The 17,008-nt window shown below is 40.1% G+C and overlaps 1 protein-coding gene across 1 annotated transcript in view; it reads left to right on the forward strand.

Moving 5' to 3' along the window:
- The window catches only part of LOC115083033 (cytochrome P450 4V2), a 144,960-nt gene extending 129,771 nt beyond the window's left edge, over nucleotides 1–15,189 (forward strand). The window contains exons 10-11 of the mRNA XM_029586945.1: nucleotides 1,849–2,028; nucleotides 14,117–15,189. Coding sequence (XP_029442805.1) covers nucleotides 1,849–2,028; nucleotides 14,117–14,289 — 353 coding nt within the window. The 3' untranslated portion in view covers nucleotides 14,290–15,189. The remainder of the gene's footprint in view (nucleotides 1–1,848; nucleotides 2,029–14,116) is intronic.
- The last annotated feature ends 1,819 nt before the right edge of the window (nucleotides 15,190–17,008 follow it).

Raw genomic sequence — 17,008 nt, forward strand, 5'->3', positions numbered from 1 at the left:
GGTTACCCCCATGCAGAAATGTTATATTTAATGTTAGCATAGGTTTCCCCATGTCTTCATTTCTATGCTCTAGCTTCTAGGGATCCACAGTGTGTATCCCATGCTCTTTTGAATTCCATTACCATTCTTGTCTTCACCACCTCTTATGTGAGGGCATTCCATGCATTTCTTGAGTCATCCTCGTTGGCATTTCATATCCCTACTTCTACAGCTTCCTTTCTATCAGAAAAGGATTGATGTTTGTGTATCATTAATACCTTTCATGTATTTGAAAGTCTGTATCATAAATCCTTTGTCCCTCCTCTCCTCAGGTTTGCCCACACCGACTCACAGCAGATTTAAAATATAATGTATTAACATGAGCATTGCCAACTAGCTGGTATTTAGGCAGCCTTTCTATTGTTTTAATCTGGCCAGGATGGCTGCTGGCTTAAGTTTAAAATCAGCGCTATAAAAGCCAAACTTGAACTGCCGCTCTTGTAGTTTGCCTCATAGCAGTTTGGATCAGAGGTGAAGGAAACAAGAGCTGCCATGCTCTCTTCAGTTCCCCTCCCTCCCTCCCTCCTGACCCCTACACTGCAGCCTGCAGCAGCAGCAGTGGAAACGGGAGGGGCTGCAGACACAGCAAGGCTCTGTTCTGCCCTTGGAACTCCCCACTCTTTGCCAGCAGAAAGTTAGAGGAAGGGAGAGCCGTTGCAAAGTGCCTGCATAACTAGTTTCCCATTGAAAATTGCTTAGAAGGTGCAGACGTACAAAGTACCTGCATAAATGTACACCTGCTTATTCTGTGGGTACTGAAGAGAGGATAAAGCAACACAGAGGCCATGTTTTGGGTCAAAACAGGTGTAGTAAGGTTGTTAAAATTAACTATACCTGCTGAGATATTTTACCTTCTGTAGTTTTAGTAGGTTGTGCTAAGCCCTATTGCATGTCCACATCTATCATTAATACCTAATTGATGTAATTTGAATACTGTATTTGTTAAAATTAGATTATTTGAATGCATGTTAGCTTACTACCAGTTAACTGACAGAAATGATAACACAAACATTGTATATGGGCATTAATTAACAGCATTAATGCTAATGCCTATTAATATATAGCTTCTTTCATGTCATCAGGACATTTGAAACCTCAAAATCAGAGATGTTTTTTTGTATGTACTTCGCAAAGTACAGATTCAGTCCTTGAGGGCCTTCAAGCTCTCTGGTTTTCGGGGCAATGATAAAATGTAGATAATTCCCTGAAGGCCTTTTCTTTGAAATAGAGAGATTGAGTCTATAATGCTAAGATCAGGGTTTTTCCTGATCTCTGCAGATGAACTCAAGATAAACAGAAAGCTTTTTTGGGTCTCAAGTAGGCGGTTCTCGGGTTGGGAGCTGATTTCTTTTTGAAACTTTCTGTAAATTCTTTGGTTACATTTCATGGAGCCTCATAGGTGTTTTATGACCCTGCCCTACCTCCGAGATTTACGGAGTCTAGCGTAGCTTCTGGGGTTAGCGATGCACGATTACATATATGATGTAGTTTTCCTAATTTTGTTTTTTTGTTCTCCCTCTAATCTTGTGGACTTGTGTTTCACTTTTTTAATATTATTCTAATGTTCTATTTATGTTGAATTTTTGCTTTTCTTGAAAGAGGACATTTCTGTGAAAGAACATGCTTTTTTTCCTGTTAAATGTTTATTATTAACCTTATAAATAAAAAGTAAAAAATAAAATGTAGATAGACCAGATGTATGCAAACATATCTCATAAATATTCACTCTGGATATCCTAAAAACCCAACCTGGAGGACCAGAGTTGCACACCCCTGTTCATTAATAGTCTGATGGTTCTTATTTTGCAGGAGGATTTAAAGTACCAAAAGGAGTGAATGTAATCATCGTTCCATACGCACTACACAGAGATCCTAAATATTTTATGGATCCTGAAGAATTCAGGCCTGAGCGATTCCTTTCTGAGAATTCCAGTGGACGGAATCCATTTGCATACATTCCGTTCTCTGCCGGACCTCGGAACTGCATTGGTATGTAGTATGTGTCTCAGACTAGATGTCTTCTTATCAAAGCTTTCCTCCCATTCTGTGGCTTTGGGAGAACTCCTTAAAAATTCAGGCCAATAAGATAATTTAATTAACCAGTAGGTGCCATTGTAGCCAAATGTCTGTGTTGTCTGGGTGACATTTGTTTGTTTTGAAATGCAGAGCAGTGATCTAACACAATAGTATTGTTGTCATGATATCTGAAATATTCCAAAATTTTCAGAACATAAAAAGGAGTTATTTCATAAACATGATGTTTGAAAACTTGGAGTGAAAAGTATATACAAAACCAAATGAATTAGTTTTCTGATTGTCCCTGAATAATATGCTTTTACTATAACATAGTGGATGATGGCAGAATAAGACCCACTATTCCATCCATTCTACCCAGTTATTCCAGTCCACACTGCCAGCCATAGAGTTTTCTCTCTCCTTATCGCAGACGGTTTTTGATGTTTTCTCATTTGTAATCTGCCATCCTAGGCAGATGAGCATACAAGATAGGGATGTGCCATGATAAAAAAAAAAATGTGATTCCTTTTTCATTTTGTTTTCGAGCGGTTTTTCCCCCACGAATTTTTTTTTCTTTTTTTTCTTTTTTATTTATCCAATTTTTACCAAATATATTCAAGAAATACACTTTAATTGAAAACAAAGAGACAAAGAATTACATACATAATTATGAAGAAATATTTAACAGGAAAAAAAGATGAAAAATCACTTTCCTTTATAATCTTAAAAAAGAAATTTACGATAACAAAATAAAGAGATGTCTCTATATCCAAGTCCACAAGAGGAGGGACCATACCACAACCTCAAGAAATGTCACAAATAAGAAATAAACTGGCTAATTGGGGAACATACTTAATTTCAACAGAACCTATGCTAAGCCCTAGTGCTCAATCTAAGGCAATAGGAGAAGAAGATGAAATAGTTGGCACCTTATCAGATAGAAAGGCAGTTAGTTGAGAGGGTAAAAAGAAAATATACGAAGCCTTGGGCCTAGGCATAGGCTCAATGGGAAGGTTTAACCAAATGCAATGAATAGGATTTGTTTATTTCGGGGACCCCTTCAATTCATTTTGAGGCCCCCAAATGAAACAAATTGTCCCTTATTCATTGCATTTTACAAATTTGGTTAAAACTAATGCACATGAAAACACATAGAGGGGATCACATAATGTGGTGAACCGAGGAGGATATGTCTCTCTCAGCTCGGGGTACCATGTCCCTGCAATCATCAACAATCCAGCTATTATAGAGCTTTAGGAAGTCTGATATTAGCCTCAGTAATTAAGCACATGTCAATTGCTACCTTCATGCAAAAATCGCCTACTGGGATGCCACCTAAGGCAAGTAGAAAAGAGAAGGAGAAGCCGCGGGGAATAGAGACCAAGGTGGCATCCGTAAAATACTCACTGAGAGCCGCCTGCACACAGAAATGATGATCGCCAAGATTAAAGAGGTGGTTAGTGCGGTCTTAGTCGACAAGCTTTGCAGATTTCAGTACAAATTTCAGAGTTAAACTTGGCCCTTTCTGAATTCAACCCCCGGATGGAGCAGGTGGAGGGCCATGTATCCATAGTGGAAGACGACATTCTTGCGATGTCATCTAAAATGGTGGCTCTTGAAAAAGCCATTAAGGAGCACACTGGTATATTGGACGATCTTGAAAATAGATGTAGAAGATCTAACTTACAAATCATGGGCCTTCCCAAATGTGTTGAGGAGAAAGATCTGTGCACTACACTGCTTAACTGGATACTGGAAGTGCTGAATCTCTCAGACCTGAAAGGCGCTTTGGAGATAGAATGTGCCCATTGCTTGGGTGCGAGAATAGAACTGGATTCCAGATCTAGAGTGGTCATTGTAAAAATTATGAACTTCGTTCATAAGCAACATATCATCCAAGCCTCCTGATGGTGATCGGAAGATAAGGATAGTGTGCGGCGAAACAGCCGCAGTGTTAGCGCGGCTGCTATCGCGGCTAATAACTACAACTCCAACCTCGCATTATGGACTGCGTTACGGGCCTGAAAAGGATTACCGCCATCCACGATAGTCCCAGACAGCCTGTTTCAGGCTGTCTGGGACTATCTCTCTCTCTCTCTCTCTCTCTCTCTCTCTCTCTCTCCCCCCCCCTCCCCCCAGGAGCCTGAAACAGGCTGTCTGGGACTATCGTGCACCGCGATAAAAGAAACCGGCAAATATCGTGCACTGCGATAAAAGACTGAAAGAATCATCGTGCACTGGGAAAACATCGCGTGCGGCGCTAATGTTTTCGTGAATGGCGAAAACATCGCCGCACGCGATTTTTCCCCACTGCACGAAAGAAGCCTCATTTGCATTGGTAACGCCCCCTAATGCGTTACCAATGCGATATTGGAAAATAAGGCCCTATGTTTTAATTTTTTATGTAATCCTGAGGTTGCTTTGCCAAAGTCCTGTGAATCCAACATGAGTTTGGGAAATTTGCTGGCCTAAAAATTAATTAATTAATTTATTTATTTATTTGCTTTTTTATACCGACATTCATTTCAAAATATCACACCGGTTTACATTGAAACAAATTGTCAACAAATATTATTGAAGACCTGATACAGTATAACAGTTGAAAAACAGCTTGTGGAATAAGGGAAACCCCCCCCCCAAAAAAAAACCAAAAACAAACCCTAATAATTATCAATAAATTAAACATAGAACTATATAAGATAATAAGCTAACATTATGAAACCAAAATTCAGTATCTCATCGATAATAAAAGGAACAAAACCGTGTATAAGGGGAAGAAATCTATCGAGTTTATTGGGGGAAAGCTTTGATAAATAGCCATGTTTTAAGGTTTTTTCTAAAGGTGGATGAGGAGGGTTCAGTCCTTAGTGGTGGTGGAAGTGAGTTCCATAGAGTAGGACCAATTATAGAGGGGGCTCGATTTATATTAGCTGTTTTGAGCATTTTTTTGCTGTAGGGAATAGAGAGTAAACCAGTGTCTGTAGAACGAAGATTTCTAGTAGAAATACAATGATAAAGTGGTTTTTGTAACCAAGATGAGTCATCATCGTACAATGCTTTATGAATAAGCATAAGTATCTTATATTGTGATCTAAAAGCGATGGGAAGCCAATGTAATTGGTGCAAAATTGGAGAGATGTGTTCACATTTTCTGCAATTTGATAGGGATCTAGCAGCAGCATTTTGAAGCAGTTGAAATGGCTTAATTGTGGAAGCAGGCAAACCTGTTAAGATGGAGTTGCAATAGTCTAATTTTGCAAAAATTAAGGCTTGTAGTACTGTTCTAAAGTCAGGAGGATGTAGTAACGGTTTCAATTTTCTTAGAACTTGAAGTTTATAGAAACCTTCTTTAATTAGATTTTTGATGTGGGCTTTGAAATTAAGTTCTTTATCTAAGGTAATTCCAAGGTCCTTAACTGACGTGGATAATCTATAATTTGAGAGTACTGATGGATCTATAGGTGGAGGCGTTAACTTTTTGGAGAGAAGAAGGAACTCTGTTTTGTTATGATTGAGTGAAAGTGCCATTTGAGATAAGACATTATTGATATCATAGAGATATAGTTCCCATTGTGACAATGTACTGTGGATGTTGTCTTTGATGGGTAACAAAATTTGGACATCATCCGCATAAAGGAAATATGAGAGTCCTAATTTATTTAGATAGTGACATAATGGAAGCATGTAAATGTTGAAAAGGGTGGGAGAAAGGGATGAACCTTGAGGGACACCTAGTGGGAGAGGCGAGAGATCCGAAGTATTGTTGTTGTATGATACTTTGAAGGAGCGATTAGATAGAAAAGACTGAAACCATTTCAGAACATTACCATTTATACCAATCTCAACTAATCTATGGAGAAGTAACTTATGGTCGACTGAGTCAAAAGCCGCAGAGATGTCTAAAAGAATCAAGATAAAGGAGATTCCCTTATCGAAACCATGAAGAATATTATCCACCAGAGTAGCTAAAAGTGTTTCAGTGCTATGTACTTTTTTGAAGCCATGTTGGGTCGGAAGTAGAGTACATTTGTTCAGGAATATACAGAATTTAAATAAATATGATGTATCCAAATTGAACTGTAGCCCTGAAAGAGCTTAAAAAAAAAAAAAAAAAAGGGAATTCCCCTATCAAGTTTGAGAAATAGCTAATAGGATTATTTAAATGTACTAAAATATCTGCAAAGGCAGCAATCCTAAATTCATGTGTCCCTGCACATATTCCAAACAGTCATTAAACCTGCAGACTTAATACAAACAAGCCTTGGTATTGTATCCAAATGTAATGTAATGGAGATGTGGGGTACTGACTTGCCCTTGAGATGGGCCGGAGACTCCTTTAAATATCTGGGGGTAATGTTACCATTGGATTTAAATTGATTTTATGAATTCAATACTTCTCCACTTAGGAGAGATTGGAGGATCTGAATATGTATACCCTGGAAGAGAGGAGGTGCAGGGGTGATATGATACAAACCTTAAGATTCTTGAAAGGTTTTAATGATACACAATCGACAAACCTTCTCCATTGGAAAGAAATCAGTAAAACTAGGGGTCACGAAATGAAACTCCAACGAGGAAGCCTCAGAACCAATGTCAGAAAATATTTCTTCACGTAGAGCGGTAGTGGATGCCTGAAATGCCCTTCCGGAAGGGGTGGTGAAAACCAAAACAATGAAAGAATTCAAAAGAGCATGGTATAAACACTGTGGATCCCTAAAAGCTAAAGGATGGAAATGAAGAAAAGAGTGTATGGAGTAACTTGATGATGCGACGGTTATTACCCTTAACCAATAAGCCTTGATACTGTTGATGTAACTCCATCATTGCTCTGTGCTTCCACAGCAGGGGGAAAAGGGGAATTGGATTTGTTCATCAACTTTGGGCACAATTTTTACAGTCTGGGGAAACAAGCAACAAGTATGGGGGTAACTTACTAATTCTGCGGTTATTACCCTTAACCAATAAGACTGATACTTTGATGCAACTCAAACATTGCTCTCTTGGTGTACACCAAAAAATGTATTTTGGTTCATTGGCTTCGCCCAGTGGTCCACAGACATGTTGTATTTAATGTCGATGGATTATGAGACATTGGCTAGGGGAAGGAAAGGTTTTTAGAAATTCAAGGATATCTGGGGAGGGTACATGAACCATTAGGGATGTGCATTCGTTTTGAACGAGTGTGCAGTCCGCAACATATAGGTCCCTATTCGTTGCATTCATTGGTCCACGAAACGTTTGGCAAACCCCCACAAAAGCAACATATCATTAATGAATAAAAACCCCACCCTCCTGACCCCCCCCCCCACCCAAGACTTGCCAAAAGTCACTGGTGGTCCAGCGGGGGTCCTGGAGTGATCTCCTGCACTCGGCTGCCAGTATTCAAAATGACGTTGATAGCCTTTGCCCTTACTATGTCACAGGGGCTACCAATGCCATTGGTCAACCTGATATGACATATGCACATGTGTATAGACCTGAAAGACTTTAATAAAAGATTGGGGGAAAAGAGACAATACACAAAGGTCCTAAGAATACTAAAGGAACAAGTAAGGGAAATAGCATCCTTAGAAACAAGGCTCTAGTGTGGAAAACTGATAAGCATGGGGATAATGGGGCATTGGATTCAAACAGCAACCAACGAGAGCCCTGACTTTCATGGTCTGGGAAACAGATAAGCATGGGGTAATCTATACAGCACAGCAGATACTACCATATTCTTACTGGGCAGACTGGAAGGACCATTTGGTCCTTTTCTGCCATCATTTCTATCTTTCTATGTTTAAATGAAGTCTACGTTTTCACTGGTCTGAAGGGTAAGACTATTTAAAATAGTTCTGTTATTTAAATGGCTGTATGTCCTACAAATGCTTCCATTGTGTACACTAAAACATATTTATTTAAGACTTGTTTCAATTTGGTCATAACCTGTTGTGAAAAGTAGTGGTGTATGAGCCTTTAGTGCTGTGGCATAGTTGAAGCAGCCTCAAGGGCGAACCCTTAATCCTACGCCGGCAGCTGGCAAATGCACCCTGTAGTGGGACAGTCTGGAGCTTCATCTTTACCAGCCGCCTCCTCCACAGGTTGAGCCCTTGGGTTCTGGTGGCTGGCAGGACTTAGGCAGGTCCCTAGGGTGGTGGTGATAGTCCAGAGAAACACCAAGAGCAGAGCAGGCAACAGGCTAAAAGTATCAGAGATGGACCAATGTCAGGGCAGGCTGTGAGCAAGAGTAGTGAGGGCCAGGCAAAGGTCAGATCCAGGTAGTAGGCAAATGTGGTCTAGTCCAGCAAAGGTCAAGATCTGGCGGGGCAAATCAAGGATGGACAAAGATACTTGACAAAACGAATAAAGAAGACAGAGTGGTTGGAGGACAAGGCTGGAAGACAGGAACCAGGAACACAAGAAATAGCAACATGTATTGCAAGCAGGAGATCCATTGCTGAGGCGAGGAGCTGCTGTGCGGGCTTGGCTTAAGTAGAGTCTGTAGTTTTCCCACGTCCTGAAGATGTATCTTGGGTGTTAGGAGAGCAAGGCATCTGTGGATGATGAACCTATCATCATAAGCCTAGATGTTTTATATTTTGGTCTTGGCTTTTATTCATTATGGGGTAGATTTTTAAAAAGTACGCCCGCGCGTACTTTTGTTCGCGCACCAGGCGCAAACAAGAGTACGCCGGATTTTAATAGATACGCTCGTAGCCGCATGTATCCTTTAAAATCCAGGGTTGGCACGCGCAAGGCTGTGCAAAATCGGCAGCCTGCGCGCGCTGAGCCGCACAGCCTGCCTCCGTTCCCTCCGAGGCTGCTCCAAAATCGGAGCGGCCTCGGAGGGAACTTTCCTTCCCCTCCCTTCCCCTACCTAACCCACCCCCCCAGCCCTATCTAAACCCCCCCACCTTTGTTTGACAAGTTATGCCGTGAGCGCCTGCCGCGTGATTCCTCGGCCAGGGGGCAGTTTCGGAGGCCTCTGCCACGCCCCCGGGCCGGAACCACGCCCATGGCCCGCCCCTGAATGATGCGCCGCCGCAACACGCCCACCCTCCCCAGGAAAGCCCCGAGACTTACATGCATCCCGGGGCTTGCGCGCGCCGCCGAGCCTATTCAACATAGGCTCGGCGTGCACAGGGGGAACTTGGGGCAGGTTTTCGAGGGATATGCGCGTATCTTATGCGCGTACCCCTTTGAAAATCTGCCCCTATACCTTGTATTTTATCAATAAGAAACAAAACCTCCATTCACCAACAAATTATCTCTTTGGAAATATGTGTTGTATGTGTTACAATATATCAGAGTTTCTATTAGGTGCCTGTAGTTCATTTGCCCTACAAACTCTTTGTTGTGTGGTTAACATCTGGATGGGAAGCAGCTAAGGAAAATTATAGTTCTGGCTGATAGCCAAGCTCTGAAGACTGACTGCAAATAATGTAGTGTGAAGGTCCCTTCTGATTACAAGTGGTGGTGGAGGATGGCGGGGACAAGGTAATGGAAATAGCAAAGATTCCCTGATTGCTCACAGCTGGGAGCTTTTTGTGAGAGCCCTCAAATAGGATATTATCTTGCATGTCTTGTAGAGAACAGGGCAAACCAGTCTTCTTGTAGGCCGATCACCATTGAAAGATGAGTCTTTCGGAGATATAAGTGTGTGCACATCAATGAAGGGATTTGCAGATGGCAAATGGAAATCTTCTGGAGCTAATCTTGGCTCTACCAGGGAGGTTAGCCAGGATGAGCAGGGAGAATATTTGGCTTGGTGATACAGATACATCTGACACTTGTATTATTCCAGGTAGACTTTCATCTCTGCAGTATAAGAAAGAATGCTTTTCTTTTCATTGATATATGCAGCTTTTGGGACATAGAGGTTATTTGTTACAACTTGCAGCAGACTGTGTCAGGTAAATGCAGCTTCCACCTGCACATCTATATTAGACTCTTCTCTGCTGGAGGTTTTGCTGTATTTGGTAATACCCACTTAATGCTTGTTGCTACTGTCCCATGCAGTAACTTTTTAATGGAAGCATACAAGAAGTTTGTCTCTGTAGATTCTACCTGTGCTTATGGCTAAAATACACACACTTCTTTGGCTCTTTGAGATGCTGAGGTAAATGACTAATAACTCTGAAGTATATTGTCCTTTACAGGAAGATCATTCAGGGGAGCTGAGTATAGACTGCACACCCTAATAACCAGAAGTTACACATAGGCAGCTGTAAGGGTAGATTAAAGGAAGCTAGAAATTACAGCACAGACCTTCATGGCTAGCTACATGCTTGCCAAAGTATGGGTGAGAGAATGATTGTAATAGTTTGTCCTGCAAGGGACTTTACTGGATGTGGACATAGACCAAAGGTTACACAGAAATGTAAATAATAATAAACTTATTTATGATTGATATTTGTTTTAAATTTTGTTGTAAATTGGTTTGGAAGGTTTGATATGGAAAATGATTCATAAATAATTTGAAATAAGTAAACTAAAATAAATTATATAAATATGAATTATAATAATAAAACAAAAACTATTTTCAAGAAAATAAAAATTTGGAAAGGGATGAGAAAAACTAGAAACTAAATTATATACAAAAAATAAAAAGTGCCCAGGATCTTGGGAGACCAGGTCCTGAATGGGCTAGGGGTTGTATAGGTAGCCTCATGGCCATAAGCTCCAAAGCTGTTGTGAAACCCTCTTGAGCTTGGATGAGCTGGTCCATCACCTATATAAGCCTCCTGGAGTCAACTCTGACCTCGCTAAGTTCCTCTGCCATCATCAGCACTTTGTGGCCTATATCTGGCTGAGGCCTTGCCTTCTGGGCTGGGGCAGGTAGCTGGGCAGCCTTAGGATCAGCATCCCAAGGTTCTTGGACAGAATGGAGAAGAGGTCCTCCTGGGAAGAGAGGCGGAATGGCTTGGTGTATTGGCTTGAGACCTCCTGTGAGGGGAAGAGGTGGTGGAATGGCTATTGTGCTGCTGCAGGAAATACTGGTAGTGGTGGTGGCGGTGGCGGCTGCTGCCAGCACACGCATGTTATAAAATCAGCTTGTCCATGTGCGTGTGCTAGGAACTGCGCACACTTGGACATGCGCGTGTATTTTTTAAAATCTACCCCTTTGTATCTGGGTGGTTTGTGTTAGGATGCTTCTACTAGTCTAAAGGTGCTTGTTGGATGGGAGGCATTGAGTTTCCCTGGTAAGAATTAAAGGAGTAGGATCCAACACCTTCTTGAGTTCAGTACTACCCCTGAGAGTTCACAAGTACTGCTTTATGACAGTGCTACTCATGACCCAGGAAGTAGGCCATTTTTTCATTTGAAATCTTGAGTCTGTTTCATGGCTCTTTGCTCTCCCTGTGGGCAGCTATATGTGGTGTCCTGCCACATGGCCAGAAATTAAACTGGAATATCGGCAATCCTAGAACAGTCAAGGTACCTGGTTTCAGGAAGGATTTAGCAAGCCAGCGCAGTCTTTCGGACATCTCCATTCTGGTGCATTTTGGATTTATAGGGATGAATCTGGGACCGCAGATACTATAAAACTTTGGGATACAAGTTTGTAAATAAGGCTGGCCAAATTGTCTTCTATCTGGAACAGAGACACTGGTCAGCTATGAATTTGGGGTCAGCAGCAAAACTAGAGCCTTGTTTCTAAAGATGTTATTTCCCTTACTTGTTCCCTTAGTATTCTTAGGACCTTTGTGTATTGTTGTCTCTTTTCCCCCAATCTTTTATTAAAGTCTTTCAGGCCTATGCACATGTGCATATGTCATGCCATTAATGAATATTACACGGTAAATACAACACTAGGGATATATTTTCACTTGTTCCCTCGAGTTTAAATAGCAATGTACACAATGAGAGAATCTACTACAGAATACAATCATATCTCATAGCACATCTTTTTATTAATATAAAATCATGATTCTCCCTAGACAGAGATAAAACTAACTAATCCCATTCACACCATTAAAAATCAACATCAAACAACAATGTGACATACTAAATAGAACAATACAATGTATCACAGTATCATAATATGTTAATCCTAACCCAACTCTCCTCTAATACACAAGGAAGTACATAATCAATTTTTATATAAATATCACAAACATGTTTCTCATCTTCCTTTGGTATATATGAGGTTACATACATCCCATTCCCTCACAAAGGTTTTAAATCTTTTCATTTAGGAACGCACTATGAACTGTATCCGTCCCGTTTCTTCCCAGGGACTGGCTTCATATTCACTCTTCAATATACACCGCGTCTTCTTCAACATACACTACGTCCAACAAAATAATCTTGTTTCACCCCCACCGGGGCTTCATCAGGGACTCATCAATACAGCGGGTATCATGACGTTTCTTATCTTCACAAAATTAACTCCCAAACAGGGGTTGTCAAGACCCGGTCTAATGTAGAATCAAACAATTTAAACGCGACTCATATCTTTCAGATTATAATTCACGTCTCTTCACCAAGTGTATGTTTCTCTCCCAAGACAACGGTCTTGGGAGAGAAACATTTTTGTTGATTCTACATTAGACCGGGTCTTGACAACCCCTGTGTGGGAGTTAATTTTGTGAAGATAAGAAACGTCATGATACCTGCTGTATTGATGAGTCCCTGATGAAGCCCCAGTGGGGGTGAAACAAGATTATTTTGTTGGACGTAGTGTATGTTGAAGAAGACGCGGTGTATATTGAAGAGTGAATATGAAGCCAGTACCTGGGAAGAAACGGGACGGATACAGTTCATAGTGCGTTCCTAAATGAAATGATTTAAAACCTTTGTGAGGGAATGGGATGTATGTAACTTCATCTTAATGGTGTGAATGGGATTAGTTAGTTTTATCTCTGTCTAGTGAGAATCATGATTTTACATTAATAAAAAGATGTGCTATGTGATATGATTGTATTCTGTAGTAGATTCTCTCATTGTGTATATTGCTATTAATGAATATTAAACAGTTTTGGCATCCATATATTCCTATTGCCTCTTGTCCTACCTGAAGACCACAATTGTCACCTTTTGTCCCCACCTCCATATCTCTCCGCATCCCAATTTCCCCTAACACCTCCAACCTGTTTGTTGTAAAGCTCTTACGCTGCTTTTATGCTACATGTAAACCGATGTACCCAATGAATGTATGTGATGTACCCAATGTATGTGATGTACCCAATGAATGTATGTGATGTACCCAATGAATGTCAGTCTAGAAAAAAACTTTAAATAAATAATAAATAAAATAAATCTCCAATTGCCCCAACCCACCCCTACAACTCCTACCCACACCCCAACTCCCAATTGCCCCAGCCAGTTACTAATACACCTTATCCATGCCTCTAATCCCTAATTGACCCTTAATCTATCACTAACACCCACCCCCCACCCCACACACACACCTTGGGTATGAGGCTCCCTGATTGAATTCGGCCTGGAGGTTCCTGCAAGCCTGTCTCAGTTTGAGATTATTTTGCTGAACCCTCCTAGATCGAGAGAAGCAGAAACTCATCTCTCACTACCAGAGATGCTAGCCTTGACATTTTGCTGGTGGTGAAATCCGGCACCGTTACCCAGGAGGCCATCTTGGAAAGAGGCCGCTTCAGAAGAGTCGGAAGTTTATGTGCAAGCATAAAGACATGCACACATGCAGTCAAAATTGTGTGAAAATGCACGCGCTTATGAGTTCACATAAACATTTACGCAAATAGTAAATTTACGTGCACATGTTTCCTAGAAAATATACATGTATTTACTGTCGGCAGATGAATATATACAAATTATAATATATAAGCATACTTCTACATGGCCCCATATATGCAATATATATGGGACCAAGCATAGTTCTTTGTAAGTTATTTAAATAGAGTTTACACATTGAAAAGTATCCAAAATTTCAGTCCCTTAGAAAAATAGACTCATCTCTCATTAGCTAGGATTTGGACGTCAGAGATGTGTCTGTATTGCTTTCATTATTTTGAGTACTTGATGATGCTTTATCTTGGCTATAATGAGCAGTTTTGTTTTGCCTACAAATTGCTTTGTTTTGTTTTAATGTCATTTTCAGGCCAGCGGTTTGCAAAGATGGAAGAACAGGTTGTTTTATCTGCCATCCTGAGACATTTCTGGGTGGAAGCAAAACAGAATCGAGAAGAAATACAAATATCAGTTGATCTGATTCTCCGTCCAGAGAACGGTATCTGGATAGAGCTAACGAACAGAGCGGATCGTCTGCAATAAGGAACACCTACTATCTTAAGTAGAAACGCTGTCCAAGACAATTTCTAGTGGAAACCTCATTCAGCTTTCTCATCCATGAGCTTGGAATTTATTTTTTTTGGTTCTAAAATGAGAAAATCAGTTGTCTTCAAATATCTTGGAATGCATTTGAAACCAGTTTCTAATTTGAAATGCTAAATGATGGCATTTATTTGCACTAATTTTTAGATCCTGTAGTCATTATTACGAATGTTATGTTTCATTGCTACAGAGAGTATCAAGCACCTCATCATGTAGTATATTCTTGTAAATTAGCATTCAGACACAACTTATTATATTTGCCTCTTTCTAATATGCCCCTTCCCACCAGAATCACTATACATTTATGCATATCTGTATGGGAGAGAAGGAGGGAAAGGAGTATAAAACTTGTAGCTTTAAAGAAATTGATTATATCTCTCTAGTAATTGGCTATTTAGAAAATACATTGAGATTTTGATGCAAAAATTGGCCTGCAGGGCTGGCCTCATATTTTTGGCTTAAATATATATTTTTCTGCCCTGTGCAGGAAAATAATAAAGGTAGTGGCACAATGCATTTCATTGTACTGTCATCATGTGTTTCTTACTATGCCAAATGTTTCAAAGTCCCTCATAAACGGGTTTGGCAACTTGATGCCTCTGTCTAGTGCAGCCGAAGGAATCCTAGAATGGTTTTTAAACTAGCAGTGGCTCTTATTAGAGTACAAAGTTTCTAATTATGCTGGTCTCAAGAGTCACATGAATCCATGGCTGGCTCTACATTTTTGACAGCTGGAAAGATGCTTTCATGTGGCAAGATATTGTTATCAAGTTAATATAAAAAAAAAAAAAACCCCAAACTCCATTCTCTACTTCTTCCCTCAAATAAACTCTGAATTATGTGCATATTTTAGTTTCATAGCAAACATGTCATAAATTCAGTTAAAGAAAGTATGTGATATCTATGCAAAATCATTATAATCTCTTCTCTAGCAATACACTTAAGGAAATGTGTGCAAGCTCATAAAATGAATTAAACATTTCCATACCTTCCCTGCTGGCTAGAATCCCTAATCCAATTTTAACAGCACCCATGTACAGTATCTTATATCTTGAAGCTTCCAAGTCATATATGGTCACTTAAACAATATTTAGGCTGATATTCAAAGTATGTTTAGCGCTAGATGGCCAGATAAGTAGGCCTTATCCGGCTATCTGGTGGCTGCTGAATATCCGGCTGTATTCAGCAGCTGCTAGATTGCAGGATAAGTCACTTATCTGGCTCTCTAAACACCCAGATAACTTGTGGGCAGGCGGTGCGCAGATTGGGGCGGCGCTGCTTATCAGATTAATTTAATCAGATAAGTAGCGATATTCACTCTTATCCAGTTAAGTTAACCGGATAAGTTAGACCTGCCATAGAGCAAGTCTAACTGGGCCATATATAACTTATTCAGCTAAGTAGCAATTTCTGCGTGGATATTCAGCTGCATAGCTGTGCCGCTAATTATTCCTTGTAACTTTCCTGGATAAATTATTGCTGATTAAGCACTTTTCAGAAGCCCACCTACATGCATAAAGTGAATTTACATGTGTAAAACCCAATTTTAAGGAGGTCATTTTCAAAAGAGTTATATACATAAATGTAACATACTATTGTAGCAATTTTCAAAAGTCCATTTAGCCCAAGTTAAGTGCATTTAATGCTGGTAAAACCTATTGACAATTCAATGGCATATTGTAGCAATTTTCAAAAGCTTACTCACATGCTTAAACTGCAATTACATGTGTAAAACTCAATTTTAAATGTAAATCTTTTTGAAAATTCCCCCAGAAATCCTGCTTTAAAAAAGTATTTACATGCTTAAAATTGGGTTTTACACGTGTAAATGTACTTCACCCATGTTAGTAGGCTTTTGAAAACTGCTACAATATGTGAATTGTCCACAGGATTTACTCGCATAAATGCACTTTACACACTTAAATGGCTTTTGAAAATTGTTATACTAGTATATGTTACATTTAGGCATGTAACTCCTTTGAAAATTCATCTATATGGGTATAAATTGTTTTGAAAAATGTAAATAAATTCAAAAAGGCATGGGATAAACACTGAGGATCCCTAGAGACTGGAAATGAAGAAAGGGGTGTATGGGACTAACCATCATCGCGCGGCAGATACAACCAGAAGCAGCTTGCGGTACAGATTGGATGGACCATTTAGTCTTTATCTGCCATCATTACTATGTTACTGTGTTAATATGTAACTCCAGGCAGTCACATATATTCGCGTATATGGCCGTGTAGAGATCTGCAATAGTATTTTATAACTCACACACAGCACATAAATGCATACTATAAAACATGCGTACCGCTACCCCACAACATGCATGCGTATATATGCTTACATGCGAATACATGCAATTCATTGAAAGTGTGTCCTTTTACCAATTTTCAAAATATATGTGCAGAAATAAAGTAGAACTTACTCACGTAAGACCCAATTTATGCATGGAAGTCTGTATATTTTAAAGTAGTTGAAATCACCAGTTTTCTGATTCCTCCACCAATTCAACCAGTCCTTCTCCAGGACATCGAGACCCTCCTAGTTCTTCAGCCTGAACTTCACCAGTTCACCCAGACCTCTCACCCAGTCAATAGTACACAAAGCGCCTGTGCCTCTGACCAGCTCGATTGTACCATCTCTGAGCTGTCTCTCT

This window comes from Rhinatrema bivittatum, chromosome 1 (genome assembly GCF_901001135.1).
Source record: "Rhinatrema bivittatum chromosome 1, aRhiBiv1.1, whole genome shotgun sequence".
Classification (NCBI taxonomy): Eukaryota; Metazoa; Chordata; class Amphibia; order Gymnophiona; family Rhinatrematidae; genus Rhinatrema; species Rhinatrema bivittatum.